This window comes from Rhipicephalus microplus, chromosome 6 (genome assembly GCF_043290135.1).
Source record: "Rhipicephalus microplus isolate Deutch F79 chromosome 6, USDA_Rmic, whole genome shotgun sequence".
Lineage (NCBI taxonomy): Eukaryota > Metazoa > Arthropoda > Arachnida > Ixodida > Ixodidae > Rhipicephalus > Rhipicephalus microplus.
In genome coordinates this window covers 195,580,141-195,602,228 of record NC_134705.1, presented here as the reverse complement: position 1 = coordinate 195,602,228, position 22,088 = coordinate 195,580,141, and the positions used below count along the sequence as shown (strand labels likewise).

The window sequence follows — 22,088 nt, the reverse complement described above, 5'->3', positions numbered from 1 at the left end:
CGTTCATCTTGAAATTTTACCCTTTTCCACAGTGCGTAGCGTTGCATATTTTGGCAGACCTGATCATGAACGCCTTAAGTATACATTGTGCTCGTCAGCTCAAAATTGTCAAACCTGGTGAGGGGCTCTTTGAGGGTGCATACAATGCTCTCACACTGGAAGCCATTTTTTCTTCATAAAAGAGCAAGATTGTTTGAAAGAAGCAGTACAGGTCAAAGAATCACAGGCTCACCTGGAAGGAAGTTCTTGACAAATGGCGAACCCCGCACGTGTACCATGCCAATGAGGACCGACACATGGCAGAGACCGGCGCGGCGCACTGTGAACTGCACTCTGGCTTGATTGGCCAGGTTCGGGTCTGTGCCACCCAGCTCGACGCTGCACGCCACCTTGTGAGCGCCATTGCCAGCGACAATTTCGACTAGAAGTGGATCTTCGTCGCAAATCGGATAGCTGCGCCCGTTGCATTGAAAGAACTGCAAGAATAGAAAAATACGGTGCATCTGGATTACAAAATAAAGAAAATGCAACAGAAAAATTATGACTGCAGTCAAGTCATCGAATTCTTCAGCTCTAAGAAAAAGCTTAGCAGATAAAATAATCTGCACTTGACAGAAATGAAAAACAATAATACAAAAACGCTACCTGATGCATTATCACTACGGACGTACCATTTACTGATAGTAAACCACCATTATCTTTTAATCTGTATGGTACACATAGACATGTTTCTCAAAGCAGCTTGACTCAGATCTTTTGGATATCAAGAAGGTACTACTTGGAGGATGCCATTCGAACGGCAGGGTAAGCAACGCTACCATAATGTTGTGCATGTCGAAGAGAATGTGTTTATCGTAAACAGGCTGTAAACAAGTGAACAAGTGAAGCCAGCTGCGTTACTTAGAGATCTAGATGTTATTGGCTATACAACAATCATTCACATTCTTTCAGGAGCTATGTACATGAGAATATTGTCACGGGGTCGTGACGTGGCTGAAGGCAGGAGACTGGATGGTCAGATCAAACTGTTTATTTGGGCGAACCTGTGCCCGGTAAACGGAAAGTTGGGTTACAGTAGCACACTTGCACTAATAGCGGCGATTGCAGCGTCGACCGCCAATCAACGGACAAGCGGCGAAGCATGATGGCATTTATACGCTCGCCATCGAACATTCTAGCGTTATCGCTAGCAGCAATAACCTGAAATGCTCACAAAGTTGGCGTAATCTCAACAAAATGATCTACTGCAGTCCTGAAGCTTCTCGAACACTGTTGGCGTGGTTTGCACTGAGAATCGCGTACAGTGTAACGGCGCAATAAGAAAACTGGAGGAAGAAATGTAGCAATGTAATGGTAAAACTATGTGTACTAGGACGTGACTATGAGTTGAGTGGCGAAAATGTTTGTTCAACATTCAAATAGCGACTGGATATTCTGTTTTGTTTGATGCACACTTGTGTTGGTCTCAAAAATAATTGTACGCACACCTAAAATTCACAAGCCTTCAAATAATCACCCAACAACAAAGTTGATTAAGCTGCGGCTGTGTCTGTCATGTGCCGTGTGTGTAACAACGGTGCAGCGTGATGAGCGTCGTCACCATCAGTCTCACTAAACCCACTGCAGGATAAAGGCCTCTCCCATGTTTGACCGATACCGATGCTGTGCTTGCTATGGCTACGTTATCCTTGCAAAGTTCTTAATCTCATCTGCCCACCTAACTTTTTGCTCCCCCTTCCTATGCTTGCCTTCTCTCAGAATCCAGTCTACCACAGTTGGAGAGCACGGTTTATTTCAACTTTTCACAACATGTCCTGCCCCTTCCTACTTGATTACAACTCAGACTTAACAGGCAACCAGTTCTATTGGTGAATATGAGAGCCACAGACCTTGATGAAGAATGTGAGAGTGTTGCCAACGACCTGTGGCTCCTTCCAGTCGAACTCGACCTTGCAGTTGGCCGGCGAGAGGTACTTCCCGGTGAGGTAACTGAGGAAGCCGAGCTTCGCGGCGGCCGCAGCCGATTGGTCACACAGCAGCCCCGAGGGCGCCAGCATGAGGGAGACCACGCCCACCAGCACAGAAGCCACCAGGGACACGCCCAGCACAGCACCTGCAGTCGCAGTCCAGAGGTTGTGGTGACACGGCAGGTGTTGTTATGGGACAAGCAATTGATGATGTCACGAAGTTGTCGTGCGTCACACTCAGTAGTGATCGCGGCTGTGCCGCATTACATGTGCCAAACATGCAAGTAACTATAGTCAGATAGAACTTTAGAAGTGTGCGGGATTTACTGCTCAAAGGCAGATGCACACAAGACTGCACCAATAAATGCACACTTTAAGTCGACGTCATGAGCAGGATAGCTCCTCACCTCGCATCTAGAGGACATTTTACATTTTGTGCTCTTCACATATATGTGCATCACACTTTAAATGTTATGGCATCTGGAACATCCATACAGAATGCCACACCTACCAGTGGCTGAATATGTGACACATAACGTAAGGCAGGAAACATGATACGTCTGATGTGAACTTCCTGTTCCGGTCACGAACAATCAGGTTTCAGTATGGACAAGGCACACATAAGAAAGCAGCCAAGAATAGAAATGTACAGTAGCACTCAATACAAGTTGCAACAACGGTGGCTACAGTTGAAGAGATGCCAAGCATGAACAATGACAACAAAATGTTAAATTAGTTAAGAAAGTAGAGCTAATTGAGAGATTGTAGTTCATATATTTTTTTCTAAGTAGGTGCTGGTTTGCAGTGTTGGTGCTATTTTGAGCCCAGATTGCATGTTGCCATTCATATTGAGTGCGACTGTACACAGCATGCGAGCTAACTTGCATGCTTTCTTTAGTCTGTGTACCTCGTTCATGACTCAAAACCAACAAGCCTACATTGCCACACACGTCGACATTGGCTTTGGACTCCTGTACATACACTGAGTAATAAGAAACTAGCTGCAGATTTTTTATCCACAGTTCCTATACATGACTATGAGAGGGAAAAAGTGTGGTTAGGTTTGTACAATTTAAACATCAATAATATCAGGCGTCTTCAACAAAAGTCCACCATAAATAAAGTTATCACATTCATATGCTGTATGGATATGCAAATTACTGCTACATAATTCTGCAAAGCAACATTCAAACGAATCGGGAGCGCAGAATTCTTATGATCAATTATAACCTCTGAAGACACATCTCCCAGCACAGCAACCACAGTCCCTCTCGCAGATAATTTTCATATATGCTGCATCTAATAGCAAACAATATTTCATTTTTGTGGCATCGAGAACTTCTCAAGAGTTTCAGACAGTTGGCTTTTCCATGCAGACATGCGTGCATGTTTCACTGGTTTTAGGTAGGAATCTTTGTAAGTTTTGTGAGGTGTTCAGACATTGCTATGACGTTGGCTAAGCCAGATGTAATTTTTTTAATAGTAGTGATGAAACTTTAACGTTTGTTATGCATAGTACCACATATTAAGTGTTAAAGTACTTGCGGCTTGAGAAAAAAAACAGTTGCAGTTTGAGAGGAAGCCAGCTAGCACAGGTGTTTCTCACCGGCGAAGTGCAGGCTGAATCTGCGGGTGGAGCTCACATTTTATTCAGGTTGTAACCGAGTATAGAAGTGTGTTCTGAGTACTAACACGTTCGCACTCACCAAAGGCCCATGTCTTTTGTTGTTGCTCAATGAGGACGAGCTCCCAGATGAGGTCCGTCACCGCCCCAAGCTGTGCAGGACTGCTCGGCAGCTGTCTCACGGCGTGCACCACTTCGGGACTCCAGCCGTGCCTCTTGGTCTTGGTTTCGCTCAGAACCAGTTGCGCCAGCTGCTCGAGGCTCTCGATTGCAGACGGAATATTGCTGATTTTCCTGAAATTGCAAAGGAAAAGAGAAACCTCAATGTTAATGCAAAAAAACACAAAAAATATAATGTGCCAGCATAATGATGGTTATAAGCAGGACTAGTAACAAAGGATACTCCCAGAAGTGAGATATCATATCTTGATGCAGCTTCTTTTGGGGGCAGAAACATGCATGTAGATACAGATACATAAATGCACGCTCTATAGTATGTACTATACAGCAGCAGTAAAAATAAAAGCACCATGTTAAATCTAAAATTAGAGATTCCTTAAGGTTCACGAGATTTCTAAATGTTTCTGATAATGTCCTCATTTTCTAAATGTGAAGATATCCTAAAAACAAATTGAGACTCCGCATAACAGGGGAAAATACAATCTAAGAAAATGGCGCATAAAAATTTTTAAAAACATTTCAAAAGCAACAAAAATACTTTGAAGAAAAAAAGTAATCAAAACACAAAGATGAAAAACTTATTTATTTTATTTTGTTTATACATTCATACCGCAGCCCATCATGGGGTGTGACAAAAACATCACATGTCAGCACAGACAAAAAATCGGTCATTGGCAAAGCACGAACAAACCCAGGCAAAGCATTCTAATAGAGCATTCTCCATCCTTCCTACGACCCTACCTGCACAACATACAGACTCCCAAATGCTCTCCTCATATACGTAACATTGTTTTTTGTAATGTTAGTCCGGTAACAATATAAGCCATCAGGAGACAATCGTCTCAAACCACACACACAACACGGTCACAAAATTACCGAGGCATAATCTTTGGCTTCAGAAAGACAAGAAAAAAGACACAGCCCAGTAGGCCACAACACATCAACGAAGCATGCAGGGGTCGCCGACCCCTTTCGCTATCCCCTTTGTTGTCCTCTGCTGTCGAAGAAGGAAGACCCAATTAACTCCAGGAAGTGCAGAAACGACCCTGCCTTAGTGGCAAAGAAGAAAAGCTGCGAAGGCTAGATTGAGTTTCCTGCCATGGCCTCTACCCTATCGCCGTGTTAGCGTATCCCTATTTCTCTTATTAGTTTCCCTCTCGTATATAAAGAAATCCCATGGGGATATCCTCTTCTCTTTTATCCATTCTCCTTGTACTTGTTTACAACACGTGCAAGTCTCGATAGATTATCCCTAACTTCGAATCTCGTCGCTCATTAATCAATGTTTGCGGCAGATGCGGCCCCCTTCTAGAGTAGATGACGCTGTCTTTGGCACGTCGGTGTTTTTCTGACACTTTGGTAATAACATGGGTGTGTCCACTGCAGTTTATTAACTATCAGATAAAATTAAGGGGAAAATACTAAGTGGGAGAGGGTGTGGCAAATATTAGGAGACAATAAATGCAATCACTGAGCTGTGTCACATTAATGTTCTTGAAAGTTATATGTAATCTTCAAATTCAACACTGCTGGCAAACACTTAGAAAACTCTGAGTGCAGTGTCTCAATCACTGCCAAATAAGAGAAAGCCAGAAGAAACTCAACTACACCATGTGGGGGTGCTGACACCCCCTGTAAAGTTGTTTGGGCTGCGTGGCGCACGTGTCTCGCGCAAACGTCGCATTTCGGGTTACAACTACCGGGCGGTAGGTGGCGTTGTGTTCGCGAGCGGTGATCACCACTATCATAATCATGGTTGGTAGAGAGGTAGCGCCGGCGGTGACCCCTGGTGGAAGGCAAGCCTTGGTGGCGGGCGAGAGAGTTGAGCGAGTCTCTTCTGCTCGTGACGGTTGCTGCGAACGGTTGTCTCTAGAGTGGGTCCCCGGTGCATGGCACCGCGGGTTGCGCATCGGCGCATCGGAGGCCCTCGTGGTATGCCAAGCGTTGGCGACACCGCCTTGGGGGTGTTATGGTGTTTGTGATGTTTTGAAACATTGTGTAAGGATGTCTTAGCGTGTTGATCAAGATCGATGTTATAGTAATTCGGCTGACGATATCGTCGTTCTAAAATTAGTTAATAAATGTGTGTTGTTTGGTTTGTTCCGACCGTGTCTACTGTGTCCTTTCACTCCAAGAGCGTGGTGGTGGCGCTCGCCATTTCTAGACCCCACACTGGCGCCTAACATGGGGCTCTTAGAAAATCGGACGACAGTTTTCGCAGTTCGGTACAAGCTTTTGTTAGAGCAGGGGTAGAGAAGGCCAAGGGCGAGTTCTTCGCTAGCGTCCGCGGTGTGCTTTGTTGAGAAGCGAGGAGATATTTTTGTGACGTGTTTGAACCTGTTGGCACATTGAGGTGTTTTTTTTTTTCGGAATATGGCGGGGGCCCTCATCGTAAGTGGTGATGAATGTATGTGGCTGTACCCTTTTGATCGGGCGGCGGCTAACGGCACCTAGCCATAATATTGTCGCGGTCAATAAAACTTGTAGCTGGGCGAGTTGGTTCATAATACTGGGTAAACTGGTGTGCGCACAAAAAAACAGACAAACGACAGCAGAGAAGAGACAGGGACAAGCGCAGACTTTCAACTAAATTTAATTCTTCGTCAACCTTCAATTTACAGTCGCACAGAACATAGTCAAGTGGTCACGAGGACAGAACCTAATAGTTTACAACAGGCCACGCAAAAAATGACGCTCACTATCAAAAAGCGAAATGGATGTATCACTAACACAGGTATTGCCTCTAGCAGAAATATAAAACGCTTCCATCAGTTCCCGGGCTGTGGTATCAGCACTCCGACCCAAAATCCTAATCTCCGAGAAAATCGGTGAGCACGTGCAAGCTTTGCAATGCGCGGGCAAATGCGTAATCCCGTTATTCTTAAGTGACAGCTCATGTTCCCTTGCACGGTCGTTCACGCAACGCCCCGTATGACCCACGTAAAATTTCCCACAAGACAGCGGTATTTCGTAGACAACGCCCGTCGCACATTTCACATACACAAACGCGTGCTTCTTTCCGCAACCACCGGATCTCTTCACGCCAGGGAAGATTCTGGGACAAAGTCCAGCCAACTTACGTGGGGCGGAGAACACGATCGGCACACCGTGTCTACTCGCTATCTTTTTGAGGTTGTGGGAAATGCGATGCATATAAGGCATCACCTCCGGACGCCACCTGCGACGCAGGCCAGGGTTCCCGCTGGAACGGACTGCTTTGGCATCACGCAGAAGCACTTCAGCGACTGCCGAGACTACCGTGCAAGGATACCCAGCGGCAATTAAACGCCGCACCTGATCATTAAAGCTTTCTTGCATTGCAAGTGAGCATGACTTCTCAAGAGCGGACCGTAGACACAGTTTGGCAATCCCCCTTTTTACAAGTTTAGAATGCGCAGAATCATAGGACAAAAGGGCCTTCTGCGCACGGGGACAATAACGCCAACATAGGTGGTCATATAAAACGAGACGTAAATCTAAAAACTGCAACGAATTATCAGTAGGAAATTCATAGGTGAAGGTCAAGCCCTTACCGCACAGTTTAAATGCATTAAGAATAGCGTCAACAGAGTTGTCCAAAGAAGTAAAATGGGGTCTCTTTAAAAGAATTAAAAAATCGTCCACATACCTAAAAACTTTAACAACGCATCGCTTATCAAGAATGCTAACTAAACCCCGATCAACATCCGCCAAGAAAAAGTTGCATAAAACTGGCGCCACGCACGATCCAATACAAATACCTTCTCGCTGCAGATAAAAACCATCTTTAAATGAAACAAAGGTAGAACGAAGATAAAATTCTAGTAACGACATGAAATTCTCGACCGATAAGCCGGAAGCATTTTGAAAAGCTATGACTCCATTCGAATCAATGCAGGCACGAACAGACGCGAACAACTGCGCATGAGGAACGGAATAAAATAGATCCTCTACATCCACAGAAAACATAAAGTCCGTACAATTCTCGACCTGCAGAAACCGCACAACATCCTCTGAACTCTTTGTAGCGAAAGGATCCACAACTTTCAGCCCATTCAGTTCTTTGAGCAAGAACTGGCTAACTGAATGCTGCCATGAACCCTGCTCATTAACTATCGTTCGCAAAGGAACTCCAGGCTTGTGCGTCTTTGCAGTGAAGAAAACTTTGAGTGCATTACCTTTGCTTGTGCTAATATCTCTTGCCAACCGAACGAGTTCAAAGTCCTTGCACATGTTAACTGCTTTAGTTTTAACACGAACAGTACTGCTTTTAACAGAAACAAAGTTCTTAGAAATTGCCTTCATAGCCTTCTCAGCATACGAACCAGATCCTAGAACAACAAAACCGCCATCTTTATCCGCTTGAAGAAGGCATAGATCATTTTCTCTGAAATACTTCACCACCTGTTCTGTGGGATCCCGCCGCTGATGGCAGTTTGCCCTATGCACAGTCCTTGACAATGCGTCGACGCCCTCAAGCAAACAACGCACATACTGATCTTGAGGTGCTCTGGTTGCAACACGTCTGTTAAAAGCAAGCAATTCTTGAGGCGGCACAACTGGTTCATAGCTAAACTTGGGACCCTTCTTGAGGATGCGTTCCACGTGTTCCGGGATTTCCACATCATCTCCTAAGATGAGAACAGGTGACTCACCTCTTCGTTTGTCGGCTTTCTTTCGGATAACGTGAAGCACACTACTCAGGTAGGAGGCCCACCAAAACTCAACCATGCGAGCAGTGTACGCCCTCAGGGAACGCAACTCCACTTCTGCCTTCCAGGGCGGGTCATTAGCATAGCATAAGACACGCAGATAATCCTGGAGAAGCCGAGTTTGCCTCCAAAGTTCAGAGCGGATAAGACGACACACGCGATTGGCATGACCTGGCGTCGGTAACGCAAAACCGAACAGCCCCAAAACTTCTGCCGGTACCAGGCCTTTCCTTAAACAGAACGAAAGATATCTTGAACGGCAGGTAGTTGTGACAATGTGGCTCACCAAGAGATTGAAGGTTGACGACGAAGGAACGGACGAAACATTGAAGAAAGGGCCCGTTGTAGTAGAAATGTGGTTCAATAAAACTTGTAGCTGGGCGAGTTGGTTCATAATACTGGGTAAACTGGTGTGCGCACAAAAAAACAGACAAACGACAGCAGAGAAGAGACAGGGACAAGCGCAGACTTTCAACTAAATTTAATTCTTCGTCAACCTTCAATTTACAGTCGCACAGAACATAGTCAAGTGGTCACGAGGACAGAACCTAATAGTTTACAACAGGCCACGCAAAAAATGACGCTCACTATCAAAAAGCGAAATGGATGTATCACTAACACAGGTATTGCCTCTAGCAGAAATATAAAACGCTTCCATCAGTTCCCGGGCTGTGGTATCAGCACTCCGACCCAAAATCCTAATCTCCGAGAAAATCGGTGAGCACGTGCAAGCTTTGCAAGCTTTGCAAGGGAACATGAGCTGTCACTTAAGAATAACGGGATTACGCATTTGCCCGCGCATTGCAAAGCTTGCACGTGCTCACCGATTTTCTCGGAGATTAGGATTTTGGGTCGGAGTGCTGATACCACAGCCCGGGAACTGATGGAAGCGTTTTATATTTCTGCTAGAGGCAATACCTGTGTTAGTGATACATCCATTTCGCTTTTTGATAGTGAGCGTCATTTTTTGCGTGGCCTGTTGTAAACTATTAGGTTCTGTCCTCGTGACCACTTGACTATGTTCTGTGCGACTGTAAATTGAAGGTTGACGAAGAATTAAATTTAGTTGAAAGTCTGCGCTTGTCCCTGTCTCTTCTCTGCTGTCGTTTGTCTGTTTTTTTGTGCGCACACCAGTTTACCCAGTATTATGAACCAACTCGCCCAGCTACAAGTTTTATTGAACCACATTTCTACTACAACGGGCCCTTTCTTCAATGTTTCGTCCGTTCCTTCGTCGTCAACCTTCAATCTCTTGGTGAGCCACATTGTCACAACTACCTGCCGTTCAAGATATCTTTCGTTCTGTTTAAGGAAAGGCCTGGTACCGGCAGAAGTTTTGGGGCTGTTCGGTTTTGCGTTACCGACGCCAGGTCATGCCAATCGCGTGTGTCGTCTTATCCGCTCTGAACTTTGGAGGCAAACTCGGCTTCTCCAGGATTATCTGCGTGTCTTATGCTATGCTAATGACCCGCCCTGGAAGGCAGAAGTGGAGTTGCGTTCCCTGAGGGCGTACACTGCTCGCATGGTTGAGTTTTGGTGGGCCTCCTACCTGAGTAGTGTGCTTCACGTTATCCGAAAGAAAGCCGACAAACGAAGAGGTGAGTCACCTGTTCTCATCTTAGGAGATGATGTGGAAATCCCGGAACACGTGGAACGCATCCTCAAGAAGGGTCCCAAGTTTAGCTATGAACCAGTTGTGCCGCCTCAAGAATTGCTTGCTTTTAACAGACGTGTTGCAACCAGAGCACCTCAAGATCAGTATGTGCGTTGTTTGCTTGAGGGCGTCGACGCATTGTCAAGGACTGTGCATAGGGCAAACTGCCATCAGCGGCGGGATCCCACAGAACAGGTGGTGAAGTATTTCAGAGAAAATGATCTATGCCTTCTTCAAGCGGATAAAGATGGCGGTTTTGTTGTTCTAGGATCTGGTTCGTATGCTGAGAAGGCTATGAAGGCAATTTCTAAGAACTTTGTTTCTGTTAAAAGCAGTACTGTTCGTGTTAAAACTAAAGCAGTTAACATGTGCAAGGACTTTGAACTCGTTCGGTTGGCAAGAGATATTAGCACAAGCAAAGGTAATGCACTCAAAGTTTTCTTCACTGCAAAGACGCACAAGCCTGGAGTTCCTTTGCGAACGATAGTTAATGAGCAGGGTTCATGGCAGCATTCAGTTAGCCAGTTCTTGCTCAAAGAACTGAATGGGCTGAAAGTTGTGGATCCTTTCGCTACAAAGAGTTCAGAGGATGTTGTGCGGTTTCTGCAGGTCGAGAATTGTACGGACTTTATGTTTTCTGTGGATGTAGAGGATCTATTTTATTCCGTTCCTCATGCGCAGTTGTTCGCGTCTGTTCGTGCCTGCATTGATTCGAATGGAGTCATAGCTTTTCAAAATGCTTCCGGCTTATCGGTCGAGAATTTCATGTCGTTACTAGAATTTTATCTTCGTTCTACCTTTGTTTCATTTAAAGATGGTTTTTATCTGCAGCGAGAAGGTATTTGTATTGGATCGTGCGTGGCGCCAGTTTTATGCAACTTTTTCTTGGCGGATGTTGATCGGGGTTTAGTTAGCATTCTTGATAAGCGATGCGTTGTTAAAGTTTTTAGGTATGTGGACGATTTTTTAATTCTTTTAAAGAGACCCCATTTTACTTCTTTGGACAACTCTGTTGACGCTATTCTTAATGCATTTAAACTGTGCGGTAAGGGCTTGACCTTCACCTATGAATTTCCTACTGATAATTCGTTGCAGTTTTTAGATTTACGTCTCGTTTTATATGACCACCTATGTTGGCGTTATTGTCCCCGTGCGCAGAAGGCCCTTTTGTCCTATGATTCTGCGCATTCTAAACTTGTAAAAAGGGGGATTGCCAAACTGTGTCTACGGTCCGCTCTTGAGAAGTCATGCTCACATGCAATGCAAGAAAGCTTTAATGATCAGGTGCGGCGTTTAATTGCCGCTGGGTATCCTTGCACGGTAGTCTCGGCAGTCGCTGAAGTGCTTCTGCGTGATGCCAAAGCAGTCCGTTCCAGCGGGAACCCTGGCCTGCGTCGCAGGTGGCGTCCGGAGGTGATGCCTTATATGCATCGCATTTCCCACAACCTCAAAAAGATAGCGAGTAGACACGGTGTGCCGATCGTGTTCTCCGCCCCACGTAAGTTGGCTGGACTTTGTCCCAGTATCTTCCCTGGCGTGAAGAGATCCGGTGGTTGCGGAAAGAAGCACGCGTTTGTGTATGTGAAATGTGCGACGGGCGTTGTCTACGAAATACCGCTGTCTTGTGGGAAATTTTACGTGGGTCATACGGGGCGTTGCGTGAACGACCGTGCAAGGGAACATGAGCTGTCACTTAAGAATAACGGGATTACGCATTTGCCCGCGCATTGCAAAGCTTGCACGTGCTCACCGATTTTCTCGGAGATTAGGATTTTGGGTCGGAGTGCTGATACCACAGCCCGGGAACTGATGGAAGCGTTTTATATTTCTGCTAGAGGCAATACCTGTGTTAGTGATACATCCATTTCGCTTTTTGATAGTGAGCGTCATTTTTTGCGTGGCCTGTTGTAAACTATTAGGTTCTGTCCTCGTGACCACTTGACTATGTTCTGTGCGACTGTAAATTGAAGGTTGACGAAGAATTAAATTTAGTTGAAAGTCTGCGCTTGTCCCTGTCTCTTCTCTGCTGTCGTTTGTCTGTTTTTTTGTGCGCACACCAGTTTACCCAGTATTGTCGCGGTACAGCGCGAATTTGGTCCACCAGTACACACGCGTCAATATTTAGTGAACTAACCACTAGATTTATCTTTTTTTTCCTTTAAATAGTAAAGTTGAGGACTGGTACTTTGCAGTGAAGGGTTCAATTTTCACTCGTGCCTTGACTTTAGCCACCAATCAGACAACCTTCTTCTAGTTAATTCTACCCAGTTAAAGACTATTTTGCCCTCCCTGCCCCCAAACCCCAGTGCTTTGAAAAACTCTGTGCCATCATCCTGAACTATAGGGTGAAGCCCTTCACAGAACATTATCAAGTGTTCGGCAGTTTCCTCCTCCTCTCCACATGCACTACATACCGTGTCTACCCCTTCGTATTTGGCCCGATATGTCTTGGTTCGCAATACTCCCGTCCTGGCCTCAAACAGTAGAAAACTACCTCGGGTATCATCATAGATCCCTTCCTTGGCAATTTCCTGCTTAAAAGTTCGACAGATCTCTAGTGCGAAGTTGTTTATCATGCCAATTCTCCACATGTCAGTCTCCGTTTCCTTCACTTTCTTCTTAACCGATAGTTTTTTTTTGTTTGTTTGGCCACCTGCTGTTTTCTGAGTATTTGCAAGTCAATTTCCTGGTTCGCTTCCTCCATTTTGTATCGACTTTCTTCATGTACAAGTAGCTGAAAACCTTCCTAGCCCAACGCTCCTCCCCCATTTCTCTCGATCGCTTCTCAAGTTTTATCTTGCTGCTAGCTTCCCTGCCCTCAAATGATCGTCCATCCCATATCACCTTGTTAATCACCGCTCACGCCGCCTACCGCCCGGTAGTTGTAGGCCGAAATGCGGCTTTTGGGCGAGACACGTGTGCCATGCGTGGCAAACAACCTTACAGGGGGTATGTGCACCCCCCCCCCCCCCCCCCCAACCAACAAGAATATGCTTTCTTTTACACATTGTGCCATGGAACTGTCTTGCCCTAGCCTCATTACAGTTTTCACTGCAATAAATTCGAGCAAGCATTTCTATGTGATAGCAACTATATGGACACTCCCGGCACATTTTTGCCGTCGGTGTCGCCGTGAGGTTCCCTAAATGTCTAAATCGATAATATTTCTCCACGCGTCGTACGTTTCACGTGCGAGGGCTGCCTCTGATATCGCCGCTCATGCACAGATTAAAAGCGCCTGCCGTCTCCCCGTCATGCTAAAGACGCTTGGAGGGGTCCCAGAGGAGCTGCGGAAGGAGGATTGCTTGCTTCGAATCTTCGGCAAGAACATCGCATCTTCAGCGGCCAGGCACGGCCACCAGCGGTGGCGCGCGCCATAACATTGCGGGGTTTAGCAGACGGCTCATACCATTGTATGTGCTGTGTTCTGATCGCAAAGCTTCCGTTGAAGTCATAAGAGATATGGAAGTAGAGCACTTAATATGAATATAGATCGAAAGTATATAGATTGCTTTATTTCTACAAAAAAAAAAAGCTGCTCCCGAAACCCCAGTTTTATACCATTACGGATGCTTACGAACACAGAAACGAGAACAGCTCCAAAAGGGAATAAATAGCAAAACTATTCTTCGTTGAGATAATCCCGTATTCCCTATTCAAGGATAATCCCTCATATCCCGAGTAAAAAAAATACTGCGTGCCTCGCGGAAAAAAAAAAGAATCAACGTTTCAAGCAAGCGCTCCGTCGCTGTTCGTGCTGCCAGGCATCGATGCATAATTTAAGGACACCCCGCTGCGTAATGAACTTCGACAGCCGGTGCATGCAGCGGCAGCCGTCCCCGTCATACTTTCTTCTGCTCGCCTCTAACGCAACGTCAGGCAAGGCGGCGGCAGTGGGAGACGGAGGGGGGCAGCGTTCCATCTTTGGCTGCAGTCCGCGCCAACGATAATCAACGTGTTTACGCCGACGACGCACACGCTTCCCTAATAATAATATATGCGGACGACAGCACTGCTTTATTCATAGCCGCGACGCACGAGACCGTCGCTCCTTCTATCAAAAAAGAAAAAAAAGGGGGAGGGGGGGGGGGAGGCTCTTTTACTTCGTCGTATCACGCTCTCCTCTATTAAACGGGTGATCGTAAGCGTGGCGCTAGAGAAGGATCGCTATAACTTATACGTTATGTTTTATAAGCGAGAGCACGAAATATCGGTGATAAAGAGAGCAAGATACCTGAAAATTAGATGGACAGGCAGACAGACAGAAATACGCGCACGCACAGACAGACAGACCGACAAACGTGCGGACGGACAGACAGAACAGACGGACGGACAAACAGAACAGACGGACGGACAGATGGACGGAAACGTCAGAATTCTTTTTCGACATGCTGCCGATCCACGTAGATGGGGGGGGGGGGGGGTCAAAATATTTTTAACATATGCTCGCGTCGCGACGGGAACTTCGTCGACATTCTTACGATAACAACACATCTAATAATAAGTATCAAGCCAATAAATGCAACCCACGTCGCCTTCCCGAAGGACGAGGCGCAGGACCTGAGATGTCAAGTATCGCGACCCCGCACAACATGACGTGTAGGCAAACTTCTGCATCCGATTGGGCCGTCGATTTCACTGGTGGTTTGTTCCCACGCGGCGATACAAGGACTTCCAAATAAACAGACACAGTCCTCGAAGGAACAACAGCGGCAGAGTGACTCGAGATAATCATCGGGGCACGAAATCGATCGCTTCGACGTCGCATTCACACGAACGATGAACAATTGAAGAGAAATTAGCGCGTCGCCCCCAAATTTCGCGCTCGCGACATTCGAATCTGAGCATCGAGGCGGCGCCTTCGTAATAAGGTTTAATCCGGCGAGCGTCCCTCGGAGCGAGGAGGCGAACAATGTAATTGATGTTCGCGCCGGCTTTTGGGCATGCATCTTGCCGCAACTCCCGGACAAAAGCAAAAAACAAAAAAGGGGAACGTTTAATCTCGCTATACACAATATTCCTCCAAACGGGCACTTTTCGCAGTGTTTACCAGGCGTCGCATCCCAATCACTTAGAGAGCAAGCGGGGTCACGCGAATCATCCATCCATTAGTCATCGTATCGTCGACGAGTATAGAGACAACGCAAGAGCGCGCGCACCAGAATTTGCCCGGTCATCCACGCTTAACCCTTTTATGCGACAGTGGAACACATACGTCCCTCCCCCCCCCCCCTTCTAATGCGTCTGCAGACAAAAATTTTCTCCCACACCACCCGCTACACATAGCGCTCGTATCTTAGATAAGTCTTCGTAGTCTCGAGGAAAATTTTTAGACCACGTGACTCCAAATGCCGGAATCAGTGTTACAATGGCGTTGAATTTTGGCCTTTTCTTTTTATCGTAGATTCTTCATTTTCCACGTGTTCAGATAGATCCAGCCTACCAATAAAAAAGAAAAGCGGATAATTTCCTCTTTCTCTCGCTTTCCCGAATGATAGTTTTAGCTTCCAGCCACCCCGTGTTTTCCGTAAATTAGCTTAATAATAACATTACCGATGAATGCATCCGAACACAATCTCCTTCGAAATCGCCCCGCTCGTCCCTCGGCACTAATTGCGGATATGATGGACGCAGAAAACAACGAGCGTCCAGGGCCTGTTAGAATAGTACCGATTCGCTCTTTTTAGATATATCACTAAGCGAGCACGGGCCGCGAATATCCATCTATTATTCCAAACGCAGCCCATACAGATGCAAGTTTCATATCACTCCGCGAAGGCCATGCGAGCAGCGGGCCCAAACTAATCGACAACTCTTTGTGGAGCGGCCGGGGGCTCGTTACTTTGCGTTGGTCTGCGCCTTGGTGGGCCGTCGTTGGACGACGCGACTAATGCGTTTACGCGCGTAGCTCTGTCGGTCAGCCGGTCCGTACCGGTCAGAACCGGTCAGCGAAAGAAAAAACAAACAAACAAGCGGGGCCTCCGCGCATCAGAAGTGGCAGCTGCTTTTCCCGGTGATCTCATCAGTACTTCGTTAAATTTTCAAAGAAGAGGGTCAAGGCCGCACCGAGAAAAGCGGAGCTAACGAGCAAAAAAAAAGACAGGCCACGCCATGGTGCGGATGTCGCACGAAACAAGACGGCTCTCGGAACTTGCGAGCGGCGATACGGGATGCACAGGCCGAGGAGGCTGGAGCGGTAGAATGGCCTCTCTCTCTCTCTCTCTGCGTGCGTGCGTGTGTATGTGTGTGTGAGAGCGAGTGAGAGAATGGGGTCCTGTGGGCACAAGACGTCATTCTTCTAATCGCCATTAGGCTAGCGTCTACAAGAACAAACTTTCCTATCGACGCACTTACAAGACTTCATTGTTAGCTCATTACAAATAAGCAAAGGGCAAAACAAAGACAAACATAGACAGATAGAAAAGACGAACGAAAGACAAATGACAAAATCAGCTATATCCCCTTTATCTTGCTTTATCTAGCCTGCATATCGTGGTGTACAGTCGCACGCGATATGAAGGTTATCGCGCAAGCGTCGACCAATAACCACAACAGCGTCACGTCCAAGAACACTCTTTCGAGGAGAGGGTGGTATCGCACGTGCTTCTCTCACTCTTTTCTCTGTTCTTCAAGCTGCGATCAACCCCCGTCTGCGGAAGCTGGTCAAATGAAGCAGTGGCCAGCACCAGCTTTAACACATATTTCCCACCAATTGTATAATCGCGTGTGGAGATAACAGCCAACAAATGATACGCAATGAATGGAAGGCTCAAAATAGAAGACAAGGGTGTAGAGTTCATTGTAGGGGCGAGTGTCGTAGCACGGAACAGCCAGCCAACGCGGAAGAGGAGAATTCGCAATCTTGACTTTCACAGTTCCGAAACGTGCCGCTCGGCCCCTGGTACATTAGGCAGGTCGATGCCCGTGCGATAATGGCACGCGACTGTACATATTTTGTAGACGGGTCTTCACTGTTCAGTTATTAGATATGATTTGATTGACATGTGGGGTTTAACGTCCCAAATCCACCATACGATTATGAGAGACGCCGTGGTGGAGGGCTTCGGAAATTTCGACCACCTGGAGTTTTTTTAACGTGCACCCAAATCTGAGCACACGGGCCTACAACATTTCGCCCCCATCGGAAATGCAGCCGCCGCAGACGGGATTCGATCCCGCGACCTGCGGGTCAGCAGCCGAGTACCTTAGCCACTAGACCACCACGGCGGGGAGTTATTAGAGATGCACACAACGCATAAATCGGGTGATGATTATTATTATTATCGAGCGAATGAAGAGGAGGAGGGTATAGACGACGTGGATTAGAGCTCGTTCTCACTATCTCGGTTTAATCTCTTCTAAGCGTCATCATGTGCTATCCCAGCAGTTTCTCGTACCACGTTAGCCTGCGCCATACATGAACGGGAAACCGACTTTGTATGCTCCATACTTTACCGCGATGAGTATGGCACCACTTGAAAGAAACAGTGCTTTTTTAAGGAGGTTAATAAACAGACAGTGTCACGCAGACCGAATACGCGTTCAGAGAGATAAGCAGGCACGCTACTGAACCAACCACTAAGCCTCTAATAAATTATGCACAGCATTCAATGACACCCGAAAACATGTTACGTTGAAAAAAAAAAAAAACAGGTCAACGTAAGCAGGACGTTATCTCCGAACGATTCTGTAAGCGACAACGCATGCATCCGATTGGAAGAAAAAAAAAAGTCACGCACGATCTTTACCATCCGTTGTACTCAGAAGTTTCCAAACCACGACGTTAATCGAAGGTACACGAAGCGCGAAACAAGTGTTACCGCTTTGGTAGAAATCGATAAATACAAACTACAGAAAAAGTGCCGCCATATCCACGAAGTCAATGATGATGAGTAGGCGAAGCTCCGGAGGTAAACCTGGTAAACCATGAATACTCTGTACATTTTGTCCACTCGATTTAATTACATCGCACCCCCTAGTGTACGTCACCGCACTAAATCGAACGATTGCCTTCAACCAATGACACGCGCCATATGTGACATCTTTCCTATTTTATAACATATCGCATCTTTCATCAACTACAAGTACCGCCATCTAGTTAATAACATATTGCATCTTTTCATCATCAGCTACAAGTACCGCCATTTAGTGAACACTACAAGAACTAAACGACAGGTAGCTACATACAGGAGACGGTACCGTCATCTAGTGAACACTGCAGGAACTAAACGAGAGGTGTCTACATACAGGGGACGCACAGCCCACGCCTTAAGGAGCTTCGCCCCTAAAAAAAAGCTGGTGGAAGCAATGTAGAGAAAGATTCGGACAACTAACGCTCGCGAAGTAACAGCAAACGAACGCCATGCTAGGGTTCTGATTGGTAGAATAGAACGCCAACGGCGAGAGAGGAGTGGCCTATACGTGAACAACAGCTTCTCTTATTGAAGCACTCAGCGGTCCTAATCGTCCTACGTGTATACGGTACACTTACCGCCGACGTATACTTGAGTTATTGTTTTGGCACGGTTAAAACTACTTCTACACAGCTGTGGTACAGGATTCGCGCAAAAAATAAAACACGCTAGGAGTAAACCTAATTAATTGAACAACGGACTAAACCAGGCACATACGTAATCGTGTCCTCCTGATGGACTTTACCGTCAGGCAGACGAAAGTCGATTCTGATCGTCGCTGTGTGGTTTCTGTTGTTTCTGTGGATACAACGCAGGTCGCGATTAATAAAATACCCAAACAAAAAAAAAAGAAATGATGCCGGTACCGTGAAAATCGCAAAGCACGCAATCGCACGAGCTTCATAAGCGCACAGGCACACACTATATAATAACACGTTCAAACACGCATACGCGCGCACACCAATACGTAACACGAAGGCAAACATGTCGGCTATAGTTTGGTTGAACATCGCCACGTGTGGTTATGTGTGTGCCTTTACTGTCCTTGTTTTTCGCCCTATTTAACACGTGTATACTCCAGACACGAGTGGTTTCCGTTGCACCCTGTTCTGATGCACATGCGCGAAATACCATGTATCCACTTTAAATAACTTTTCTGACTAATAAAACCTTCAGTTGTGAGAGCAAGCGCTGCCCTTGTCAGCCTCTTCTGTCCGTCCGTCTGTTTTTTATTTATTTTTTTGGTGCGCTTCAACAAAATTTTTCAATTATTAAATAGACGCAGCGTTCTCCTACACATTTAATAATCATGTACCGCCTAAAGCGCTTGCTATAGCTGAGAAACAAAACGAAGGAGGCCTGGTGTCCTGGCTATTTCTAGCCGAGAAACAAAACGAAGGAGGCCTGGTGTCCTGGCTATCTCTAGCCGAGAAACAAAACGAAGGAGGCCTGGTGTCCTGGCTATCTCTAGCCGAGAAACAAAACGAAGGAGGCCTGGTGTCCTGGCTATCTCTAGCCGAGAAACAAAACGAAGGAGGCCTGGTGTCCTGGCTATCTCTAGCCGAGAAACAAAACGAAGGAGGCCTGGTGTCCTGGCTATCTCAGGCACGTTACGCGGGACGTTATTACGAACGTATACAAAACAACATCGGGCCACACAAGGCACAATCACGGCAGACGATAGGCGATGGTTCGGTCGGCAAAGAGGAAACACCGATACAAAAAAAGCGAATTAAGACTTGAAGAAAGCGCTAAATAAATAACAAAAGAAATGCGCGGCGAATTCCCCGAGGAGAGCTGTCGTGTGTGCGAAGCATTTTATCAATCATGCAGGGCATGGTAGACGCCTGGGCTAACAAGCGGAGCGTGCGCAGCCAATACAAACCGACACTTTAGCTAGCGTTACAGCCAGATTAAGCGAACGAATAAACGGCTTCATGTGACACAGTTGACACAAAGTTCTCGTACACTATTAATCTTCTAGTATAGGATATAATACATCTCGCTAATAGCTTTTTTTTACAACGTCTCTTTTCTCTCATTCTTTATCCCCATACCCCCTTCCCCAGTGCAGGGTAGCCAGCCGGTCTGAGAACTGGCTAACCTCCCTGCCCTTCCTCATTTATTCCTCCTCCTCCTCCTCGCTAATAGCTTTTAAGTGAGTTTTTTTTTTCGGCCTATTTCTAATCACTGTATTTCCACCCTGAATTTTAGTTCGGAAAATGATGTTTCTAATGCTGAACGAACAATGCGGTCGGAAGATTTCCCAGGCTCGCTCGCTATATGAAAAAAGAAAGCCATACGTATTTTATTCATTGGCGAGAGCAACTTAGCAGACGTCTACCTGGCATGCAACTCTGCAAGTGAACGCGCTACGCGGTTGTTACGTCGGTAAGTGATGCTATCCCGAAAAATTGCGTTAAAGATTTCACGCGCCGTAACCACGATATGATAATGAGATACGCTGTAGTAGGGCACCAGTGACAAGTCGACCAGTTGGGATTCCTCAAAAAGCATCTTAACCAATAAGTATACGGGTGCTTCCAGCTGCGTCGAAGCGAGGCCACCGGTGTCGGGCATCGAGCCCGCGACCTTTTAATTCCTGCAAGAACGCCTCGCTTCAATGCAACGTAGCCGGTCCCTAATTGAGAGAAAACAGCTCACATCGGGAGAGTGGCATAAAATCGAAACCAGAACTCCCACATACGTAACCAATCAAAACTGTATCACAGTGACTCAGTCACGACATCAATACTTTCACGGCAGAGAACAGCTTCGGGTCGATGCACATACGTATAGTTCTATGTATTCAAATGTACGACGATACGAAATTGTCGACTTCGATCCGAGTCCTTTCAGCCACACCCGTTGCTACCGTGCAACGCACCACCAGGGGGTCATTTATTAGTTGGGCACACTGCGAATCGGGCGGCGTCCCTATCGACAGACACAGCCAATTTTTCGACCGATGCCGCTTTCGAATTCTGATACGCGTGATCTTCCGAAGCGCTTCGGAAAAGGGCATTAGCAAAGATCTCTCGTCTTCGATTACGTGGGGTTGATCGATCCCGCTCGTAACAAAGCGCATATAGGGGGGCCCGAATAACACACTCTCCAACCCCCCCCCCCTCCGAGTTTCTCTATTCCTTTCTCTTTTTTTTTTACTTACTGTTGTTATTGTGATTACATTATTACTTTATGTTCATTACTGTCGCTACGTTATTACTATTATTGGTGATTATCGCTTACTATAATAATGATCATGTCCTTGTTGATTCAGAATTTCCCAAGCTGACTTGTTTTCAAATTCGCTGCTTTTCCTGCCCCAGTGCGGTATAGGGCCCAGTCAGGCGGTTTGGATCCTCCTTCTGCCTTCCCCCTCGGGCGAACCTTGTATACATGTTACGTTGATCCCCTTGTTACGTGCGATCTGCCAATTAAAATGACGAATTTAAGCCGAAACTTCGTTAGTTCTTTCTTAGGAGCGTAAACAAAGTTGGCTGTCATCTCAGTGCGCAACACCAGAAAAAATACAGGACAGGGAAGGAGCAAAAAGAGAAAGAAAAGACGGCGCTTAGTTCACGATGAATCCTAACCAACCGGCCCAACTTGCCCTCTTACGGCTGTCATCTCGCCTGGCAACGGCTTCACATTTACCGCAACATTTCGAGGTTGCGAATAACTTCTAGCGGTTGGAACAACTTACAAAAAGAGAGAAAAAAAAAGAAAGATACGGAAAGCTCAACGCACACGTGCGGGTGTTTGCGCATCACGCAAGCGACCGCTCTCCGCAAACAGGCCATCCGTTATTTTCGTGAAGGGCGGACGCGCGCCCTTTCTGGACGAAGTTGACGATCGCAGAGGCAGCGCGCTGCACAACCAACAGCACGCAACACGTTTCCGTCGTGCAGGCCGCTGCTGGCCCTCGCAGAGCACAACCGACACTGTCACGCTTGCTTCCGCGTCAAAACATGCGAACATTTTAATTTTGCGCTGAGCCCCGTTAAAAGTGCTTCTCCGCAGCGCACTTGATGTCGGGCTTGCGAAACACGCACACAC

The 22,088-nt window shown here is 46.5% G+C and overlaps 1 protein-coding gene across 1 annotated transcript in view; it reads right to left on the bottom strand.

Moving 5' to 3' along the window:
• LOC119166823 (apoptosis-resistant E3 ubiquitin protein ligase 1) overlaps positions 1 to 22,088 on the bottom strand; it is an 89,193-nt gene that overhangs the window by 19,087 nt on the left and 48,018 nt on the right. Inside the window, exons 4-6 of the mRNA XM_075867447.1 lie at positions 3,674 to 3,885; positions 1,890 to 2,113; positions 233 to 476 (exon numbers count right to left, since the gene is read on the bottom strand). Of these exons, the coding sequence (XP_075723562.1) occupies positions 233 to 476; positions 1,890 to 2,113; positions 3,674 to 3,885 (680 nt within the window). The remainder of the gene's footprint in view (positions 1 to 232; positions 477 to 1,889; positions 2,114 to 3,673; positions 3,886 to 22,088) is intronic.